The following is a 21,729-nucleotide window of genomic DNA, read 5'->3' as shown; positions in this document are numbered from 1 at the left end:
TAAGGCTGCTTCTCCTATCTGCCCAGAACAGTTAATACCAACTTTGACAAGAGATGATGATTTTGGGAAGCCAATACTTCACTCGCAGCACAAGATTAGGGCCCCTAATGTTTTATTCAGTTAGCCCAACAGTGAAAAGGCTCTTCATTCTTAATTACTTCTCTGAGTCCCACGAAACAACATTCTAGAGTGTTTATTGAAATTTGAAAGCTAGTCCTGTACAGCCTAAGGAAGAAAGTTATTGCTTTTTGCATGAGAGGACATGGTTATGCAGTGAATTTCTAAATCTCATTTATCTCTTGTGTAACTGGATTAGGGAAGAAAATATTAGCATGAGTAATTTGTTTGCTAATGTGACAACTCTCTCATTTTCAGCCTTCAGACAATACAATAGATTTTGGTCAAAAATAATAATTGGTAAAGTTTCTGACTAAAACAGCCAATTCATTTGATTTATGCCTTATTTATCTGAACTGAAGGTGACTATCAACCCCAGGCAAAAAAAGCGCTACTAATTTTAATTCAGCAGCTGAGTTAAAGCTAAGAGCTCAGGGCCAGAAACATACACAAAAAATATTAAATGTAAGATAAATGTTTAAAGAACACAAAGGCGTATTTACCTAGACCTAGTAGTGGAGAGGATTACAGGAATACCAGCATATCCACAACAGTCTTCTTAGCAGAGCTGATTCAGCAAAATGCATTTAGGATTTAATCTGTGGATCCTTTTCCATAGGAAGAAAAGGGGCATGGCTGTGCATGATAGATGTTCTACTTCCATATTCTGTTAAGAGGATAGAGAGTACAGAGACATACTCTGCCGTGGATATGGAAATAGGCTGACATCATTGTAGAAAAACATGCAATAATTAATGCAATGTAATCTTTAATCAAATAATTAGGCATAAGACAAATCAAAGCAATTTAATATAACAAAAATATTTTTAGATCCTCCCCTCCCCTCCCCTTCCCCCCCCCCCCCAAAAAAAAAAAAATCAGCGTAAGGAGTTTGTATGAAAGTATTTAAAAGCAAGGTGAATAATTAAAATAGGCAAATTCTTCAGTCACATAAATCTGATAACTGCTGTGATAAAGTCTTTTACTTTGTTTTTTCTCCATTCACATCTGAACCTGTCAAGCACTATATAGTTTCTTGAAAATAAGTTTTTCTATGTCAAATTTGTGAGCTTGCAGCATTGCTATTTCATCACATAATTCCTTTTTATGGTGAAGAAGATACCATAAAACAATTGTAAAATTGAAACAGCAAAATACGGAACTGCCCAGTTTTATTTTGATGCTAGCATTTCACCAGACTATAGCTTCTGTGAGCACTACCCCAGTGAAGACCAACCCTGCATTATCCCAAGACCTTTTTATGATCTAATTTGTTTCCCCTCACCTTCTCCCTCTCCCTTATTTTAGCAAGGAAATGATTCAGCTTTAATGTATAAGCCGAGTCAACTTCTTTTGTTTCATGTAGGACTGCTCTTACATCAAATCATCTATCCCACTCATTTTGAATCTTTTGGTACTTTTCATAACACTCATACCACCTGATTTAGTAGTCAGCATGTCTTCATTTCTTGCCTATTTCTTTCTTGCTACAATTGTTAAACCTCCTTTTATAAAAGTTGTGTGCTTTCTACTTCCTTCTCTTCTTTAGTATCACTCCGTATTTCTCACAGGGAAGATTCCTCTGTTAGGATGGCTGTAGTGAAAGTTTACATCATGCTTTGGATACCTTCAAGTTACAGCTCTGCCTCATCCTTTTTAAGTATGTGCTGCTTAATTTACCTTTGTCCAGCATGAACACTTCGCCTCTGCTACCTGGGAGTCTCAGATCCTTCTGGCTGGCCCATTTTCCATGGATCTCAGGAACTGCACTGTGGGTAAGCTCTTGGAAACACTACCTGATGTAGTGGAGTCTCCTTTTATCTTAAATCTCACTTTAGGTAGTTTATACCAATTAACATAATAAGTTCCCAAGTGTCCACAAAGTGAAGGGATGTCAGTAAAGTAGGAAACTATGGCAGTGGTACTCTAATGGCAGCATTTAGCAGTTAGTAGCCAGCTAGTATGTACATTATGGTGTTGCTCCATGTAAAAGTTTCTATCACCACATGGAAAAAACAAACAAACAATACTGCTTATAAATCACTAACACTAACACTCCTAGGTACAACCCTTGCTTTTGACTGCAGCACCCTGGACATAAAGGCAATCACAATGACCTTAAGGATGACAACAATCCAGCTGGATAGGAACAAGTTTTCTTCAAAAAGTTACTCAGAATTTGCTCTAATGTATTGTTTTCTCTGCCCTTATTTCAAATACTCTTTTCCTCCCCTCTTCTGACAGCAGTGACTTACAGGAGCTGAACAGAGTGCACGTTTTGCATAATGGCAAAGAAAAAGAGAAACTGCATTGTTTGTTTCCACTGCAATATTTCTTGAGCCCCATTTCACAGAGTCTTTTAAAATCTTCATGATATGACTGAAGGAATACTTTTCTGTGGTATAAGTTGAAAATACTTCTGATAATTGCAAAGGAAGGTTTAAGAGCCTCAGCATTCAGGTCATGAACTCTCTCAGATATGCCTTCAGATGAATATGAGTTGGGAGCTTTTAACTTGCCATTTTTCTTGAGAGTTACTTGTTGCCAGCTGTTAGTGATTTAGGAGGACTTAGGATGCAGTTAAAGCAAACAGCTCTGATGCTGCTGTAAGGAATTTCTCAATGACTGTTTGCAACTGACCATTTTTCTTGCATTACTTCTGGATAAATAACGAAATGCTGGTGAATTTATTATATTTTTTAAGAAAGCTATTGTACTCAAGAAGTGTGTAAATAGATTTTTTTTTGTGATTGTTTTCTAGCACCGATATCAAATCTTGTTTTAGATGTAAATGATTTTTCAGGATTTTTCATGTTAAGTTTGAGCAGAAGTACCTCATTTCTACACCAAATTCAGTTCAGATTACGTGGCTTTGATTATGTTGTTGTCCAGTATACTGCCAAATATATTGTCAAATTTTGCAACATGTTCTACCATGTGGCATTGCAGCATGACACCTAAAAAAAAAACCCAAACCCCTCCATCATACCTATCCTGAATTGCAGTCTCTTACTTAAAATTAAAAAAAAAAAAAAAAAAAAAAAAGTGGAAGGAACAAATCACATTAAGATTCCAGTGGAATGAAAAGACATCTGCTTGCTATGTTATTTTTTCCAACTATTTGACAAAAATAAAGCAGCCCCATTCCTACAGTAAATTTTATATAGATTGCTTTTTTTCTCTGCTTAGTCATTCTGCCTGTATGCTTTTTGGAAAGCTGAACAGGATATAAAAAGACATGACTCCAGATCACACACTACAGTGTTAACATAAACTATCTTGTTACATTACCATCTGGTGAAGGTGGGTAAGGTAAGCATTTGCAAGAGAATATATATTGTTACTCTCCCAAAACACAGAAAAAAAAAATCTATATCCACCATTTACTAAAAATGAATAAATAAAATAAGAGGTTTTCTAGTTAGTAAGATAATTGAATAAACTGATGATGTCAAGGTAGAGTTGTTCATCTGCACAATCCTAGAAAAAAAAAATAGAAAAAAAAATCCCAAACTTTCTGTTTTAACAGAAAGCACTACAACCATGATAAATATTTTAATATGAAAGGCCAAAAGTATACAAGATTATATTTTTATAATTTAAATCTAAAAAGGAAAATAAAATCTTTAAACGTTCAGGCAGTTCATATGGTTTATTTAAAGAAAACATGAATATGCCATAAAGAAGTTAGTAGACACAAGGAATAGCTATCTAAATTAAAAGTGAAAAAAGTCTGAGTTAAAAATCATGCTATGAAATTAATCATCAGAAGTTTATAATATGTCCAAATGTGTAACCTGACATTTTCTGGTTTAATGAGACTGTTCATGAGTCGAGAAACAAAGCAGATTGGTTCCCAGAAGGAAATGAATCTACAAGTGACTTCTTGGACTGCCATCTAGCGGTAGCGAGGTGGGGGCAAACCTGCTCAGCATGTTTTGTTCGTGTTTAAAAGGAGAATGAATGAATAATTCGGAATTCTGAGAGCTGTTAAGCACTATTTTTTCTTATTAGTAAAACAATAATTAGTAGTGCAATGTCATTACACTGTAAAATTTATGACAGTTGCACTTTCCATGGTAATGGCTTACTGAGATTTGGAGACAATGTGAAGACGTCCAGATTTGTTCCAGAGGCTCATTACTCAGCCCTTACCTGTTCACACTAGCACTTCTGAAGTGCTTATCTGTGCATGCGTCTATCTGATGTTTGAGATGCTTACCAATCATCCAGCTTGAGTCAAGTCATGGTGGTTTCAAACCTACCCTAGCCTAGAAGAACTGCATTAACTAGTTCATGCATCCCCATGCTACTGCCTTACTGTCACAGAAGATCCAGCATTAGTCCTTATCCCACACACTACGCAAGGCAGTCAGCATTTTCAGTAGCTCCTCACCTAGTTGTGGTGCAACTTATTTTTATGTCCAAAATTACGCCCTCAGAAATTCTTAAACGATGCAAGATTTAGCACTGGAATTACAGGGGAAAAGCTTTAGGAAATGCAGATACTCCACTTCTGCTCATGTTAAAAAGAGTGACAGCAACAGAAAAGGAGGTGATAACAAAATAGAGATGCTTTTGTGTAACTGGTTAGGTGTGGTTTGGGCAGTGATGCATAAAAACAAATGACCTTTTAACAAAATGAATAATGTTTACCTATTTAAATAGCTGGCAACATGAGAGAGTTCTCTCTTTGGAACGCAGAATCTTCCCCTTCCTTTGGGTAGGAACACAGGCTATTAGAAGAGTTCAGTTGGTTTTTGAAGACTCACTCACTCCTGCAGTTTGTTTCAGCTAGCAAAGTCATGTGGTACACTTGAAAGATGTTCTATAATATCTGAGAAGCTGCAAGTTGCAAAAAAATCTTTTGTAAATCTTCATTTTAGTGTTGCAAAAATACCTCTTTCAAAAAAAAGTGTTGTTTTTTTTTTTCATATACAAAATTCACATTAGCCAATAAGCAAAGATTTTAGTTAGACAATGTGAAGATAAAATGCCTAATCTTTGCTTACGTTTATGAAGAAGTATAAACTGTTCGAAGCTTGTAAAGTGAAGTGACAACAGGTTTGGCCCCATACTTACACTGAGGAGACCATCAAAATTAAATAATTCACTTAAATTTCAAAGACAACATAATTTTAGAATTATGAGACTTTAAAATGTAAATTCTTCCATAAGAATGCTAAAAAAATAGTAACAACTGTGACCAAACAACTCCTATTTATTATCATTAACCTTGAGATTGATGCTTTATATTAATTTCATTGAGAAACAGAGTTTTGATCCTCCAGCAAAAGATCATGTTGGTAACCTTTCCCTGTACATTCTTTGCATTACCTACTACTGATTCACCTGATCTTTGTGCCGCTCATTCTACCAGATTCCACGTGGTTAATAAGTAATAGAAAATCGGAAGGTATATTGCCACAACACTAAATAGTGTGCACCTCAGTGCAAATTGCCTGCACCGTTAGAATCCATGTTTGCCTCCACACATTGCACAGCTGAAGCACATCTCTAAAGTCTGCTAGGAGGTTCACAAAGTTAGGTGTCTTAACTGAGGCAATGGGGCTGCTGTTCAAAAGCCGTCAGCTGAAATGAAATGGTACAGGTTGCAAGAGAAAAAGATAAGGTAGTATTGCAGTGCTGCTGAAAAGCTCATTTCCCTACTGGGAAGGATGAATTAGTGGATTTCTCAGCAAGTACCCACTCTGTTGCGCATATATATATATAATATGCACATATTAGCAAAGTCATTTTCAGTTCCTACAACAGAGAGAGAGACATTGGTTTAAATCAATACCTGAATCAGAACCCAAAGTACTCTCCAAAATTCACAGATATCAACAGTGAGCTTAAAATCTACTTCAAGCATTTCGTGATGAATGCTTTTAGAACTTGACCAATACAAGAACATTTTTATACAAAAAGTGCTTTCTCCATCTTTACTTACCCCAAATCTGGTCACTTGGAGCTGTTTACTTCTGCAATACATTGGCATGCTTTGTACTCTTGGAACTGTAGATGCTTGATAGAAGTTTTTACTTTGATCATCATGTTCCCCTTACATTTATTGTGACTAAAGATAACCATCACCACACGATGGTTAGGAAATGTTCTGCAGCTAGCAATTATCCTTTAGAGATCAATTATGATTCCCACTTAAGCCTCTAAACCAATTCCTAGGGGAGACAGCCTATGGATAAACAGACATGGCTAATGGGACCAGGGAAAATGGATGCAGGCAGGGGAAAAAAAAAAATCAGTTCCCTCCCAGCCAGTGCCATGGTTCCTTCTGACAATGGCCACAATGGGCTTAATCCAAGGACAGGAAAAGCTACTGGCATGAAGCAGGAACAAGGACGTCAGAGAATAGCTGGGATCTACACACCACTGCCTCTCCAACAGGTATTTTGTAAGTAACTCTGTAAGGCTATATAACTTAGATTTAAAATTGGTGCTTATCGGTATGTTAAGAGTTAATGTAAGAACTAGAACAATGCTTGCCAAATGATTCAATGACTTTTCTTGAGAAAGTGCACAGCCTCTTCAAGGTGAGCTATCTTGACACACTATTGGACTTTAGAACAGTGTTTCTAAGTAAGTTGTATGAGCGTTAGGCTAACATGTAGACCAGTTTAAATTTCCACAGAAAATGTAAAATAAAACTTGGTAACAGTTTGCCTGTAAACCTTCTGGAGTCAGTTTTCTGCACACATTGAAATTCTCCAAACTGTTCCCTACCGTTCTTTGCAGAATAAAAGGTCAAGATACATTTAAGAGGCTCTACCAATGGAACAAATCTCACATGTAGGAGTTATGGAGGTTACGAACACTAGCAGACCTCTGAGAATGAAGTAAATCTTCTTATTTAGTCCGAGGACTTTTAATCACCATTTTTTAGGATAACCTATTAAGGCTTCATTTAGATTCATTCGTTTGGGTATTAATAAACTCTCTCTCCCTTTGTACTTTCTCAACAGCAAAACTCATTTCAGAGTGACACTACTATCATTCTCAGTAGTGTCAAATCCACAAGCAAACATACTCCTCTATATGAGAATATATAGAGCATAATATGAGCATATTATACTCATTACTACAAAACTGCCCTGAAGAGAAATGCATTCAATTGTAATGAAGTGCAAGAAGGTGACACCCAGAATTTCTGCATCTGTACTGGAAAGAACTGTTTTGGGGTTGTGGATTTTTTGTTTGTTTGTTTTTGTTTGTTTGTTTTTGTTTTTTTGTTGCTAACAGAAACAGGTGCTGGCTTGTGCAGTAAGAAGGAAGAGGTGTTTAATATTGCTGTTTATTTCTTTTTAAAAATTAAACAAGTCTCAACATATTATTCCAGCCGCATGCTACTAACCACTCCATACATTCCTTTCTTTAGAATAACTCTAACTAGAGCTTGGCAGGGGTAAGCTGAGTTAGAATGACTGTTAAATACTTTAACAGTACCAATCAGAATTCAACCAGCTGAGAACTCCTCCCCTGAATCTGACATGACATTCATGTTAAATTGCACTACCTATATTTAATACTGTGTTGTCTTAAATACCTTTTTGAAATGCACATATTAAGTTTCTTAGAAACAGTCTTGTTCTTTTCCTTTTTTTTTTTTTTTTTTGAAATCTTATTCAGAATAAGATAAAAGTTCCCATGGGTAATAAAGGGAGTTTCAACTATGGTTTTGGGAGGCAGGCTTTTAAATAGTGCCTGAACCAGTTCTTCCATAGAGTCCCTGATTAAAACTACATACTTTCAATAACTATTTACAGCAGTGAAAATCTCATGTCCTCCAAAAAGTTTTGATGAAAATTAGTTTAGGCTATCAAACTAGTTTCAATTAAATATGCAAAGTCAAACCATAGGATACTAGGTATTTTTGAGTTTTATCTGCATATCTACAAATAAAACTTCCCTCAAACATCGCATGGAGCAGAAACAACTGTGGTAGTAATTAAAATATTGTTAGTTGTCAGATTCAAGGTCACTACTTAAAATGTTCAATCATTTTTACTTCTAGCGAAAACAATCTCTTACAGGCATGTATGTTTTTTGTATGTTGTTTCCAAAATTCTTTAGAAGCACACTCTGATATTCTCTCTTACAGTGTTGTGCTTTTTTATTTATCCATCTGTACCAGCGTTTAGCTGAAAATTATGAATTTGTACAAATCAGCCATGGTTTAAATTGTACTTACATCTTACGTAGTCTCACCATTTCATAGGGTAATTTATTCTCTAAAGCTTTTTTTAAATATATAATGTATATATATAATCAAAAAAGCAATATACAGTTAATGAATCCCTGTAGGAATTTCCACCCCCACCCCCCAACAAGCATTGACATTACATATTTAAATACACTGGACCAAATCCTTGGTCATGTCTGATGAAGTGCATGGAATCAGACATGGAAGCAAAATGGCTCAAATCTCACCTTTCACAAACTGCTGGATCCTATGGCAGGGCTATCATCCTCATCACAGAGAGAGAAAAACAAACGTGTGAATGTCTAAATTAGACTAGCTGTACAGATGTAGTGGACTTCCCTGCAGGAGGAAAGCCCAGTAGTATGCCCTCTTACTTAATTTCTCCAGCATTTACTGTGGTATTTTAGGAGTGCACGTGGAAAGGGTGTATGGAACAATATAGCACCAGAGGATTATTCTTAAAATCCTCTCTGGGCAAATTATACTGAATTTAGGGACTTTTTTTTTTTTTTTTTTTTTTTTAATTTTCAGTAGCTATACTGTTCTAGAGGATCTAACACATATCATCATAGTGCAAATGCAACCTCCTATACAGACATCTTCTGGTAATAATAGAACATAATCTTAACAAACAGAGGTACAGTTTGTTAATGAGGCATGGTACATTTTACTCAGTTACGCAACTAGGCACCTTCTTTCATTGCTGAGCCATCCGGTTTTCAAAAAACATTTTAAAAATAACATCTCCTTTGATAATATTAAAAGTAGATGATATGATTTTTTTTCTTCAGTAAATTAATAAAGTACAGTATAAACTGATTTCTCCAAAGTCATTTCGGTTTAAAACAGGCTGAAAAAAGTTACAATGTTTAATGATAATTTCAGAATAGTAGCTATTTCACAAACATTTTGTTTGTGATGAAAAAACTTCATGACAAAAAAATAACCATGTCTTCCAGCAATTCACAAAGAGTACTTCAGATGCTGTGATCACCCAAAATTCTGTTGATGCCTCGCACCAACAGAACATTGTCCTACTGATGATCAACATTCATCTTCTTTATACGATGAAGGAGGGCATCATTTTCCATTTGGACCTCAGCAAGAGCCATTTTAGCTTTGGCTAGTTCCTGTTTGAGACATTCGTTTTCTTCAAGAAGCTGAAATGATCAGGTTAGAAACACGTTATTAATATTTCTGCATACTGCTGACTTTTTCCATTACAGCATCTTTTAAAATAATATATCCCAATGGTTACATTCATTGATTGGTTTAGGTTTGTTGGGGCCAGCTGACTGATACCAAAGCAATGACAGTGGAACATGGAGGGAACTGATGGAGGTAGATCAAAAGGCAAGGTACCCTGGACTTTATGTTTTAGTTACACCATTTCCATTCTGGAGTAGAGTGGAAATAGTAGTGGGTTCTGAGCTCCAGGAATGGGATCGTTATCCAGTGGAGGAAAAAAAGCTAAAGTAATGTGTGAATTTTTTCACCATCAATTCAAAATTCATGTATGACTGACAGGTTACTAAGGACCTGACTCAACCATCTAGTCCTTCACCTTTGGCAGTTGTGCTGTGCGGGGATCAGGGAGATGTTCAGATGAAAGGAGAGAGGGTTATTACACAGTTTGTGAATTGCTTCTTCATAAAACTCTATCTGACGTAAAGGGGAAAAAATAGTCTGCAGTGTATTACCACCCAATTTATAAAGTAGTATTACATTTTATTTTGAATGCCTATGTACTGAACCATACTATATTATCTGTAATTCATAGTTTCCAGCTCAGAGAAACCCTCCCAGCCCACCCGTAGATAATCTAACAATTGTGATGATCAGAGATTGTTTCAACTTTGGGGGATGGAAGGAATTCTCAATACCTCTTTTTTAAGGAAGTCATCTGAATCATTGCTTGATTTAAAAGGTCTGGGAATTTCAAAAGTAGTCTGTGTGGCTTGGTCCTGTGTTTTAAATCCAGCAGGTCTAGTTGCTTGTTGCAATGCACTGCTTGAGTTCTTCATCTTCGACACATCATTTGCTCTTTGATTGTCTATAACACAGAAAGGTACTTGAGAGTAACATTTAGGTTTTTGTATATTTTTTTTAATAAAGTTTAATTGTCATCAGCATTAAAATAAAAGCACCTCAGCTAACACATAATAAATACAAAATTCAAAATAAAATTTAAAAGAAATAGTATACCCTTTTGGAGGAAGAGAGAAAGGAAAGAATGCATAAGAAGAAACTGTATGTGCATCTTCCAGCCCAAAGAAAATTACCACATTTTTATACTTACTGCTATTATCACCACAGAATATGTATCCTGAGTAATTAGCTATACAATGAAGACAACAGTGCTTGCAATTCAGAAAGTGCATCTAAAGAACCATGTATTTCAGATCTTCATTTTCCAGTGCCTGAAACATGCACTGGAACAGGGAAGAGGGAGCACAAGTTTGATAACTATTAATATTGCTACTGCAGTAATGTCTGCAGGTCCAAATTAGATCTGATGACTGTATTTATATTTGAAGACAGTGAGATAAACTTGCAGAATCAAGTTTTTAAATTAGAAAAAAACTTTAAAGATTTATTATTAAGGAAACTTCCTAGCATTTATAACTGCAGTGCACTATAACTTCAGTTAAAATATACTGCTGTACACCAAGGGTAAAATGAGGGCACGATTCTTAATAGTCTAAAATTCCTTTTTCTTAAACAAATTCTTCTAAATTTTGTTGTTAAATTAATATTTCCTCCAATGTCTAGTATCTAAAGATGACCAAAATGCATTTTTCAAGCATTTAAAGGTGTTCAGTCTATTAGATAATGTGGAGAAATTAAAATACAAACAGATCATGCCACCATGCATCTCTGAGTAGTCTGGTCCATCTTTTCTATAACCTTCCATTAGGTAGATAAAGGCAGTATTAAGATCACGCTGCAACCTCCTCTTCCTCAAGTGATACAATACATTGTGTATTGTCAGATTAATTTATTAAGGGCCTGGATGAAGGGGCGGGTGCACCCTCTACAAGTGTGTCAACAATACCAAACTGAAGGGTAAGTGACTGACAAGGAGAGCAAGACTGTTCTTCAGAGGGACCTGAACATGCTGGAGAAATAGACTGGCTGGAGTCTCAAGAAATTCAGCTCATGTGTGAAGTCCTGCAGCTGAGAGTAAGTAACTTCTTACTTCACTAAAGGACAGGGATCAAATCAACAGAAAGCAACATTACAGGAAAGGATCTGTAGGCCTTGGTGATCAAGAAGTTGAACGTAAGTCAGCAATGAGCCCTCACAGCCAAGGTCAATTAGGTACAGGCTGCACTACCACAGGTGTAGATGACCAAATGAAGGAAGTTATTAATCCTCCCTACACTCAGCAGCAGTAATACCACATCTGCAGTACTGCATCCAGTTCTGGATTCCCCAGTGTAAGAAAGATACTGACAGCAGAGGACCACCAAGGTGATTGTGGCTAGGAGTACATGACGTACAAATAAGAGGTTAAGAGCAATGCATTTGTTAATCCGAAGATGGGAAGGCTATGGGGTGATCTGTAAGCCACCTTTGCCTGCCAAGTGAAAGGATATTGAGAAGATGGACTATGGACTAGACTTTCTGAGAAGTGTTTGTGAAGTCCTTAAGCACCTCTGGCAAGATAGGTAGTATGAGACAAGAGCTGCAACAAAGGAAATTCTAAGTAGGCATTAATTATGAAATTAACCATAAGGGTGGCCAAGGATTAGGACAGGTTGCTTAGGACAGATAGTGCAATCACCTATTTGATGCTCAGAACTTGACTAGACAAGGTATCAAGCAACCTGATCTAAATTGCCTCTGCTTTGCACAGGGAGAAGGACCAGATAACCTCCTGTGGTTTCTTCCAACCTAGACTGTGATTCTTTGACATATATGTGAAAGACAACAGTGAAGTTCTAGCTCTAAATGTATTGCCTTGTTAACAGTATTTAGTATTTGCCTATACACGGAGAAAAAAAATGTAAGTATATACAGAGGTCACAAAAGGTATAAAGTTAAATCCTTATTCAAAATACAAGTTTCAGTGCCATCATAGCCATGACCTGCCAAGATGCTACCATAATATACAGAATTGAAAATAGTTACTTGGACTTTTCAGGTAATTTTTTGTTTTACAGTATGTTCTACCTAGTACCTGTAAGACAAAAACACAAAGATAACACAGAACTCTCTTGGCTAATTGTAAAGAAATTAAACTTTTTGTTTGATTTGTAGTTGATCTTGAAAGAATCTGAGACTTATTACGATGAAGTGCTATGCACTTAGGAAACATACAAAGTTATACGCGTATTTCTATTTCTCACAGATTGATTCAGCTGTAGGTTATCACAAACAATGCATTACTCAAAAAGGTAACTTTCTTCTAACTACATTTAGAATTAAGGTTTATTGCAACACTACTTACACAAATTATCAGCAATTATTTTTTCATTATTAGAGACATCTACACAAAAAAACAGTGCTAATAATAATTAGATTATAATATTGAGATATCCAGTGGCGGGAAGATACAAACCTCTAATGAAAAAAGAGCCATCATCATTTCGTTCTATCCAAAGTATGTCAATATGTAGTTTTATGGGTACTAACTCAGACACCTTTAGATTTTCACGTGGACTGTCATCCTAAAAGAATATAAATATTCAAAGATGAGTTTACTAGGAAATCAAAATAGCTAAGATGTTAAATTAAAAATAAATTCACTTAATGAACCTTGAAAGAGAACATTTCAGAGCAGAAGTTTCTAACAGGACTTCCACCGCTCCATTTTTTTTTTTCCTGTGGATCATATTAAAGACCTATATGTATCTCTTGAGTAAATTCGCTGAACTCTATATACAATCTGACTGAAATACTTCAAAGTATTTTTACAGCCATCTCAATAAGATTAAATCCCAACTCAAGACGTTCTTTAGCTCAGGAGCTCTCATAGTTAGAGATAAGAACCCCACACTATATCTGATTTTCTTTTCAATGATTTAAAGATTCAAAGAGAAATGTATCATTCTTAAGGGGACTTTGTCATTTTAGAATTTAGTTTGGGATGATACCAGCTGTAGTTCAGTTACATTATTATACTCATCAGAAGGGAAATGGCACAAATTACTTCCTTTGAGGTCTCCACAGGACATTTTTTAAGTTCATTATCCCTGTCAAGCACAGTAATGCAGTATAATCATAAACTATACACATCAGCATTAAGCACATAGCAAGAAAGCTGTTGAGGTGTAACAAAGTTTCTTGAAACATCACTGAGACTGCAGTAGAAAGTGCAAAAATAAATCAAGAGTTTAAGGAAGGTTATTTTCTTTTTTCTCCAGGAAACATACTGCATCAAGTCCCATTCAGAAAAAAAAAAAAAAGAAAAAAAAAAAAAGAATATACAGTATTGAATAGTCAGTGCAGCATAAAGTTGAACCATATCTTCTTACTCTTTACTACCCAACAATGCTCTGGAAAGGAATCATCTGTGTCTCAAATCTGCCATCCATCAGCCATCATGAGCAGCTTCACTGTGACATGTGCACAGCTGAGTGAGCACTTTAGTGCGAATGCTGCCAAGAAGACCCTTATTGCCAGTTTAGTAATGCACATTCCCTACCTCAAACAGCTGTTTTCTTGAGCAGTTTGCTTAAGTCTGCTTTCTTGCCAATAAATCAGCACAATCCTGTTTTTAAAATTTAGGTTATTTTATATTGAAACTTTTCTTTCTGCACTTGAACATTCACAGTTGTGATGCACCAAAATCTGGGGAACTGATTCACAGCTCTTACAGAACGTCCTTGTGCTACTGCTGGTACAGAAATAGCCCTAAAGGAGTGTCTAAGAATCCTCAGGGGATGGAAAAGCTGCACCAAGTAGGGAGGGAATACTGATGGATTTTGATATTCAAGTCCGAGTAGAACATTGTACAGGTAACAATTGACCTTCCAGTCAAGAATCTTAACGGGTTCAAGGCCTTAGCCTAAGATGCAGAATTTGAGCTGCTACTCCAGTCCTTGCTATATTCAACATTTACAAGGGTGATTATTAATTTCCAAAGCAATGTTATAATGATTTTTTTTTCCAAGTGTAATCATCCTTGAATCCAATGGTTGTGCAGCACAGACACTCCTTTTAAGCGTCCAAAAGGATATCACCTGGAAGACTGGAGTAGCGCTGTCCTCTTAGTGTTACTATTTTAAGCTAGAGTGGTGAGAAAAGCTTGCTCTGTTTGGTAACTGTTTCTAAGTAGAGCAGAACAGAAAAATCTGGGTTCTAAGAAGCAGTATTCAGCTGGTTTGAACTGGAGTTCTTGTAATCTCTTCCTTCTTTTGTATTGCACTTTCACTATATAACCTGTTCTTTAAATAAGAAAGACAATTACCCTCGAAAATCTGTTTTGTAATTAAAATACCATCACCATGCTAAGCAAAAAAGCCCAGCCAACCAAAACCAAACAAAACCAAAACAAAACAAAAAAGCACACTGTGCCTGCAGGAATTTGGTATACATTACCTGTAATACTCCTAGATCTTGTCACTCTACAAAACTGACTAGGAAAGGATGGAAAAAAGTACAAAGTATTAATTCATGTAACTAGCTTGGTCATGCAGAGAATTCCTCTCTAGGCGTACCATAGAGTTAACCAAATCTATGGATTTTTAAATTGTTTTACTGTTATCTAAAGACTTTACAGAGTATGATAGCAGCTTCTTTGAAGTTAACTGTATCCAGATTAGAAGGTTATCATCAAAGAAATAAGAACACAATTTCTTTAAAGCAGCCAAATAGCTTATCGTTAACATACTTTTAAATTAATCTTCGCATTAGAAACTTTTATCTTCATAGGCATCACTTCTGCAACAGTTTCATCTTCTAGAAAATGCTGAATGTTCGTGAGGGAAGACGTTAGGAATTCAGCACTGAAGTTCTCTACATGACACTGGAGAAAACCATTTTTTACAGCCAGCATAGAATGTATGATAGCACTGGGCCCACTTTCCCATCTCAAACTAATCTCAGGTGATGAATTAACTGGTCCGGCCATAGATTTACAATCAGAACCTGTTACAAAAGAAAAATAAGTTTGCATTAAAATTTTGCAATGTACAAAAAGCAATTACGATACAATTAATTCTGCTTCTATTGTCAAAAAAATCCAAGAAGTACTTTGGAAGTATATTCCAGGAATTACAACACTGCATATATATAATAAATTCAGATTAATTTTGTAAGTATATCACTTAATATAGAAACTATAGAAAAATAATCCATATATAGTAAATACCCGTACTTCACTGTGACAACAGAAAAGGACGATATAGAAGTATAGTTGTACGTAAAGGATTTGTGTTTTCTCAATGTCTTGAGAACTGAAAAACGATTATTTTGCATATTTTTCCACTAAATCCTTCATTCTTAATTCAGAAAAACATTTAAGTCAGCTCACACTCAGGAGAGCAGGTATTCTCTTGGAAAGACATAATTTCCTGATTCAGGAACTTACTTGCTAACACACTGGAACGTAAACAGCAATTTAGTGAGATAGAGAACATGACCGTGTGTTACTTCTGTTATTTGGGTGGCAGTAGATTTGAACCTTATAGGGAACTAGCATTTTCTTGTTAGTTTCAGTATCTTTAACCAGTAAGGACAACTGTAACATTCAACTGAACAGTTCTAAAAACAAAATGAAAAAATGTACAGTAACAAGATATTGAAAAACTAAGCCCAATATCCATTTGTAGTTCAGAAAAGAGGGTTCACCACCAGAAACAGTTACCCCAGGAGAGTTGTTAAAGGTCATATCTGTCACTATGATGGCTGACTTAGAGAAGTGATTTATACAACAAAAAGCATATAATGTTCACAACAACCGTGTTAAGAAACAAACATTGAAATCTGAAAGATATTTTAAAAAGTAACTCAATTAAAACTAATTGAATTATGTCAGTTTATATTAGTAGAGCATCTACCTGTTAAATGAATTTGAGGACAGAATTAATACAAAAAAAATCATACAGATGCTTCTTGGTTTAACCTCAGCAAAGTCCAATGCTTACAAGCTTAGAAGCTGGTAAAAAGATAGGCCCTAGTTATTGTGGGACCAGGAAAGAGCACCTGCAACACTGCTCAAAGACTCCAAAGCGTAGAAAACAAAGAGACCATGCATTAAGTCTCAACCATGAAGCCAACATCAGTTATCTTGTAGCTACCTGAAACTGACATAGTTGAGAGAGAATGGGAGAGAAATTGGGTTAAGCAATTCAGAAGTTTCTACAAGCTTCCACATGCACGACAAGGTCTCAGTAACAGCATTTTCTCCTATGCAGAGTACGTACACATGATCTGATGAAAGGCATCGTCCTGTAACCAGCTCTGCTGGGACATGCACAGCTGCCACACTGCCCTCAAACGTACTCCTGCAGTAGCACACCTTTCCCTTCCTACATTTACTGAGCTAACATTATAGCAGGCTGTAACTGGTTACAACTGTTAATTCAACACTCAAGTATGTTTTATTAAAGGTTTAGGGAGGAAGTTGCTGTTTTTTTGGATACTTTTTTTTGTGTTTTTGCTCACTGGTTCTTTTAGTTACCTTTTATTACTGTTAACTCATTTAAATTGTTTCTTTCAACCCAATTCTCAAGCTTAATCCTAACCTTGATCCTCCAGAATTTGTTTTATTTTTAAATTGTTTCCCTCCTTAGTTCTTACATTAGGATATACGTAGCAGATATGGGGCAGCACTGGCTGCAGAAGATTGCTGACTTGGTACAGAAAGCAGAGCTGTGCGGAGAAAAGATATACGCTGTGGAGTGAAAGTGACCATCAACGTAGAAAGAAGTGTTGATATGTCTCCTGTCCAGAAAGTCACCAGAAACAGAAAGGAAGAGATACACAGCAGCAGTATTTGTAGACCCCAGTCACATTATAACCTATCGTCCATAAAGGAATCAGTGCACAAGCCTCTCATACACAGCTCAGCTGGAGGCATGTTCTAGTTTTAGATCCAAGTGAGAGCAGGAAGGTGCCATGTTCTTACTATTTACTTCCGCTTGCTTTTACGAGGACATGACAGATAACCAGAACTGGCCGCCTGTTGTCTGAAGGTCAGCAATGAGACTTCCCTGCTGGACCTCCCTCATGCCTTCAGATGCAAGAACACAACTGCAACATCATGCAACAGCTGCTCAACCAGTGGCTGCTGGCAACAGCTCAGCTTACCATTAAGTGATCTTTTCTTTTTTTTAGCTAGTACATCGGAGGCTGCTTCATCAAGCAGAACCTCCTGAAGAAAATCCATACTGCTGCAAGGCTGGAAATAAATGGCAGCCAACTGCTGCTATAATTGTTTCCTGGGAAAGGAGATGAACCAGGAGCAGGAGGCAGGTGCATCGGGGATCTGCACCCCCCAAACCCTGCAGTGCAGCAGAACTGGCATCTAGCAATCTGTGTGGACGGCTGGCAAAGGGGAGCAAAACAAACTGTGACAGACTGGCATGCCAATGCAGCATGCCAAGAAGAAAACCTCACAGTATGTGAACTAGGTTTTCCTGGCAGATAATGTACATGTACCCATGCCCAAAGACAGCTCAGACTTAATATACTGGTTGATCTAGTTGTGCCAATATCTGGCATGAAACTACTCTCTGTATGCTTTTAAGTGTATTTAAAAAAAACAACAAAAGAATAAAGGCTGTCATGGCAGCTTGTTTTTCCTGATACAAAGGCAGTTTTAACTTTTCTTAAAGCACAGATTATAAATCAGTTTAAACTGTGGGTTTTATTTATTGTACAGAAAAGTATATTTAAGAAAAGAAGAAGCTGCCTTCAGAAACAGCCCTTCAAACCAAGGTACGAAGTATCATTAAAGCAGTAAGAGTTCCCTACTGATAAAACAATAACAAAATGTAATTTGCTTTTTTTTAAAAAAAAAAAAATAGGTAAGTTGTATTTATCAGAAGTCAATGCAATTAATGCATTTTTTTTTTTTTACTCTCCCATCAGAAATGTTTCCATTTTTATTTTTCTTTTCTTTTTTTTTTTTTTTTTTTTTTTGTATGTCAATCTATGTCAATTAGGAAAGAGACCAGAGTAGATATTCTAAACCAGGATAAAAAGGACGTTACCATACTAGCAGGAGTGTAAAACTGATCTTGTGCTTTAAGGGTAATACAGTGTTTTCATTTATTTACAACAAATGTTTCCAACTCCAATTTCACAATAGAGATCTCATTAGTAGTTCTTACCCACAGTTCTGTTGCAAAGATAGTGTCGAACACTGATATTTCCCAGTTGATTTGGTATCACTTGGTTGACCTGAAGGCATATTTCTGTGTCTTCACCTCTGATGTCAATTTCACCATTAACACCAAATATTTGGAAAACCACAACAGACATCTGTCAACAATATTAAGATTAAAAAATGAGATTTAAAATTGAATTTATATTGGTTATTAAGTTACCTAAACCTTTCTTCCCTCAAAACAAAAAGAATCTTTGCACCCATAACCCTAGCTCACAGAAAGTTTTCTCATTTCTTCTTTTCTTTTTGTACCCATCGGCTTGACAATGGGTAGGGTCGACTGTCTGCCCAGACAGACTCTTGTGTTCATAACCTACCCGTAACAATTCAGAACTGGCCAGAAAAGTCATGAAAGTGAGACAGCCCTTCCCCACTCTTGTTAAAGAAGCATGTGACATTTTTTGAGGCTGCACCCAGCTTCATGTATATCGTAAACACAACCAGGCATTTCCAGTACTGAATCAGAACACGGTGAAGAACCAGGACAGAATACTAAACTTTGGCAATTTGCACAGCAGTCAGCCCTTTTTCTGTGTTTTTTGAAAACATAGCAGCCAGTTTCAAAAATCAGCTTTGTTATTGGAATGTTTTGTGTGTCCATCATCATTAATACTACTTTGGGCTTTTTTCTATTTTTTGTTTGTTTGTTTTATATTCTGCAAATAGAAACAAATGCCAGCATATATTTGTGTAACAAGCTGCATCAATTTTATTTTCTTCATATTATCTATAAGTGCAAGTAACAAAGTCTATTTGGAAGGAACCAATCATTTAGGTGAGCTTTTTTTTTTTTAAATGAAAGTGAAATTCATTGTATTTTGTTTGACCCATACTCTCTTAGGTTTCCATTTCTCAACCTTAACTGATACAAGAATATAATTTAAGAAGTGTTGATCAGTGCAGAGAACAGCAAGAAGTAGATAGGCAGATAAAGAAAGTTGGTGCCCTCATGGTGTCTCAGGAAGAGAATCTTTCTCCACAACTCCTATCTTTATAGTCTTCTCTAAATACTGGCCGTTGTCCTGACATCATCCTGGACAAGAAGTATTTCTCACCTGACCTGGCTGGACAACTGCTAAGGTCCTATTTGCAAATACTACAGAATGCTACCAGTGCTGATGAAATATCTCCATGTAATAGATGTCAGAGTTATGCTTAATATACACTTGATATGAAAAAGCTATTTTTAAATATCATATTCAATATGTAGAAGCATAAAAGAACATGCTATTACAAAATATCAATATGTATTAAAGTGGAAATATTTCCTGACACTTTAAAGTGGCTACTGTCATTTATTAATAGTGGCTATACAGAGGAGATAAGAACAGAGAATGCTCAGCATAACTTGAATTACAATCTTCATTTTTATTTATTACAATGGCACTAGATCCCTAGGCCTACATAGTGCACTAACAAAAATTCCCAAATATACTAGAAAATCCCCTCAAAAAGCATTCATTTGATCTTTATTTTCATGCTCAATTTACTGAACCATATATTCTAATGGAATTCAACAGTATTACCATTTCTTCACTAGTCTCATGGGCATTCTCTGAAGCAGCACTCATGGCATCTGGAGATGACCCATCACAATGTTCAACCACTGTGCCTCCTTCATGGGCATTTTCTGATGGGCTTTGATAGTTTGTGGCTGTAATACCTTCCATACATGCATCAGAAAAAACGCAAAGTTAGCAGAGCATAACCTGAATCAGTCCTGCATTAAGAATAAACTCAAGTGTCTGATACTGTATGAATACATTAACTCATTTTTAAAAATGAGTTGAACACCTTATTAAACAAATATTTATGACTGAACTGCCAAATCCATTCCTCATATGGAGTTTGAAGTTTTAGATGCTATGCAAGTAAGGCAGGATATACTGACAAAAATGAAACGACACTCTGCATGCATTGCATGAAGAACTGCGAAGGGCCTTAGTCTTCCAAATCAGATCTAAAACTGATTCAACAGAAAAAAAGGGTAACGATTCCAATGCGTGTATCTAAAATACTACACAGCACCTTTAAAGCAAATGCTTGCAGTTTTATATTTAGATAAAGAACTATGTATTTTTTTCATTAGAGTCATCGTGATAGTGTCTCCTTGACAACTGGGAAGCATGCAGACTTAACTTGCAGTTAAACATTGTTTAAGTTAAAAAAAAAAAACACAAAGATTATTAAAAATGGAAAAAATATTTTATGGCATACTCCTACATATGCATATGTAGAAATGCTCTTACAATCCAAATTTATAACAGGTCTGCAAGTGAAACATTCTTCACGTTATTGCTCTAGGCCAAAAAGAAAATCTACAGAAAAAGAATATTGTTATTCTTCATTCAAAAATAGAATTTATCAGAAAAGAGGTACCAATAAAATCTTATTATTGTACATCTTGACATCAGGAAATTATTTAATCAGTTCTACCAGAGAGTTACATCGTTATATTTGCACAAGTCCACAACACTACAGACTATATAGAGGCAATTACTATACAGCTGAATTCCTCCCTCAGATCAGGAGCAAAGGCTCATGCACAGATGAGCAAAAACTGGACAAGTATTTGCTGTTACGCAAATTATTATCTATCTGCTGATTATCATGACAAGCATTAGTGAATTATTTTTTCCCCCATCTACTCTTAAATTGAAGCTTCTTTACCACTTCAAGTGTAACACTGATTCAGGGTGCCAGCCTGTAAGCACCTACAGCCAAAAAAGGGTGCTTAAAAGCAAAGCTTTTAATAGTTCTGCTATTAAATAGAATAGCTCTGCTTAACTCAGGGTTCCCACACAGCACTGCAATGCTTTTACTCTCCTCAAGAGATGAAAACTGACTAGTGCTTAATTAAGTAGCACTAGTAGCACACCCAGTTGTTTTCCCTTGAAATGATATGCTGTGAATATACTTGGTATTATTCACTAGTGAAGCTAACAGCAATAGTGTTGTAAGATACCCAGGGTTTGCTGCACCACAATCCTTTTGGGTATTATTTTAGTAACAAACAACATTTTCACATATTGCTTAAAAATATTTTGTTAAA

General features: G+C 36.0%; 1 protein-coding gene across 3 annotated transcripts in view; it reads right to left on the bottom strand.

The window, feature by feature from the left end:
• Positions 1-8,836: 8,836 nt before the first annotated feature.
• BLTP3B (bridge-like lipid transfer protein family member 3B) overlaps positions 8,837-21,729 on the bottom strand; it is a 54,695-nt gene continuing 41,802 nt past the window's right edge. For 2 of the 3 annotated variants that reach the window (XM_027452528.3, XM_072036174.1), the window contains exons 16-21: positions 20,204-20,340; positions 18,622-18,772; positions 15,177-15,433; positions 12,903-13,011; positions 10,222-10,391; positions 8,837-9,498 (exon numbers count right to left, since the gene is read on the bottom strand). In XM_027452528.3, coding sequence (XP_027308329.2) covers positions 9,373-9,498; positions 10,222-10,391; positions 12,903-13,011; positions 15,177-15,433; positions 18,622-18,772; positions 20,204-20,340 — 950 coding nt within the window. In that variant the 3' untranslated portion in view covers positions 8,837-9,372. Of the gene's footprint in view, positions 9,499-10,221; positions 10,392-12,902; positions 13,012-15,176; positions 15,434-18,621; positions 18,773-20,203; positions 20,341-21,729 lie in introns of those variants that run through there. The other variant, XR_003495793.3, reaches the window with a different exon arrangement.

This window comes from Anas platyrhynchos, chromosome 1, assembly GCF_047663525.1.
Source record: "Anas platyrhynchos isolate ZD024472 breed Pekin duck chromosome 1, IASCAAS_PekinDuck_T2T, whole genome shotgun sequence".
Taxonomy (NCBI): domain Eukaryota; kingdom Metazoa; phylum Chordata; class Aves; order Anseriformes; family Anatidae; genus Anas; species Anas platyrhynchos.
This window is presented reverse-complemented; position numbering and strand designations above follow the sequence as displayed.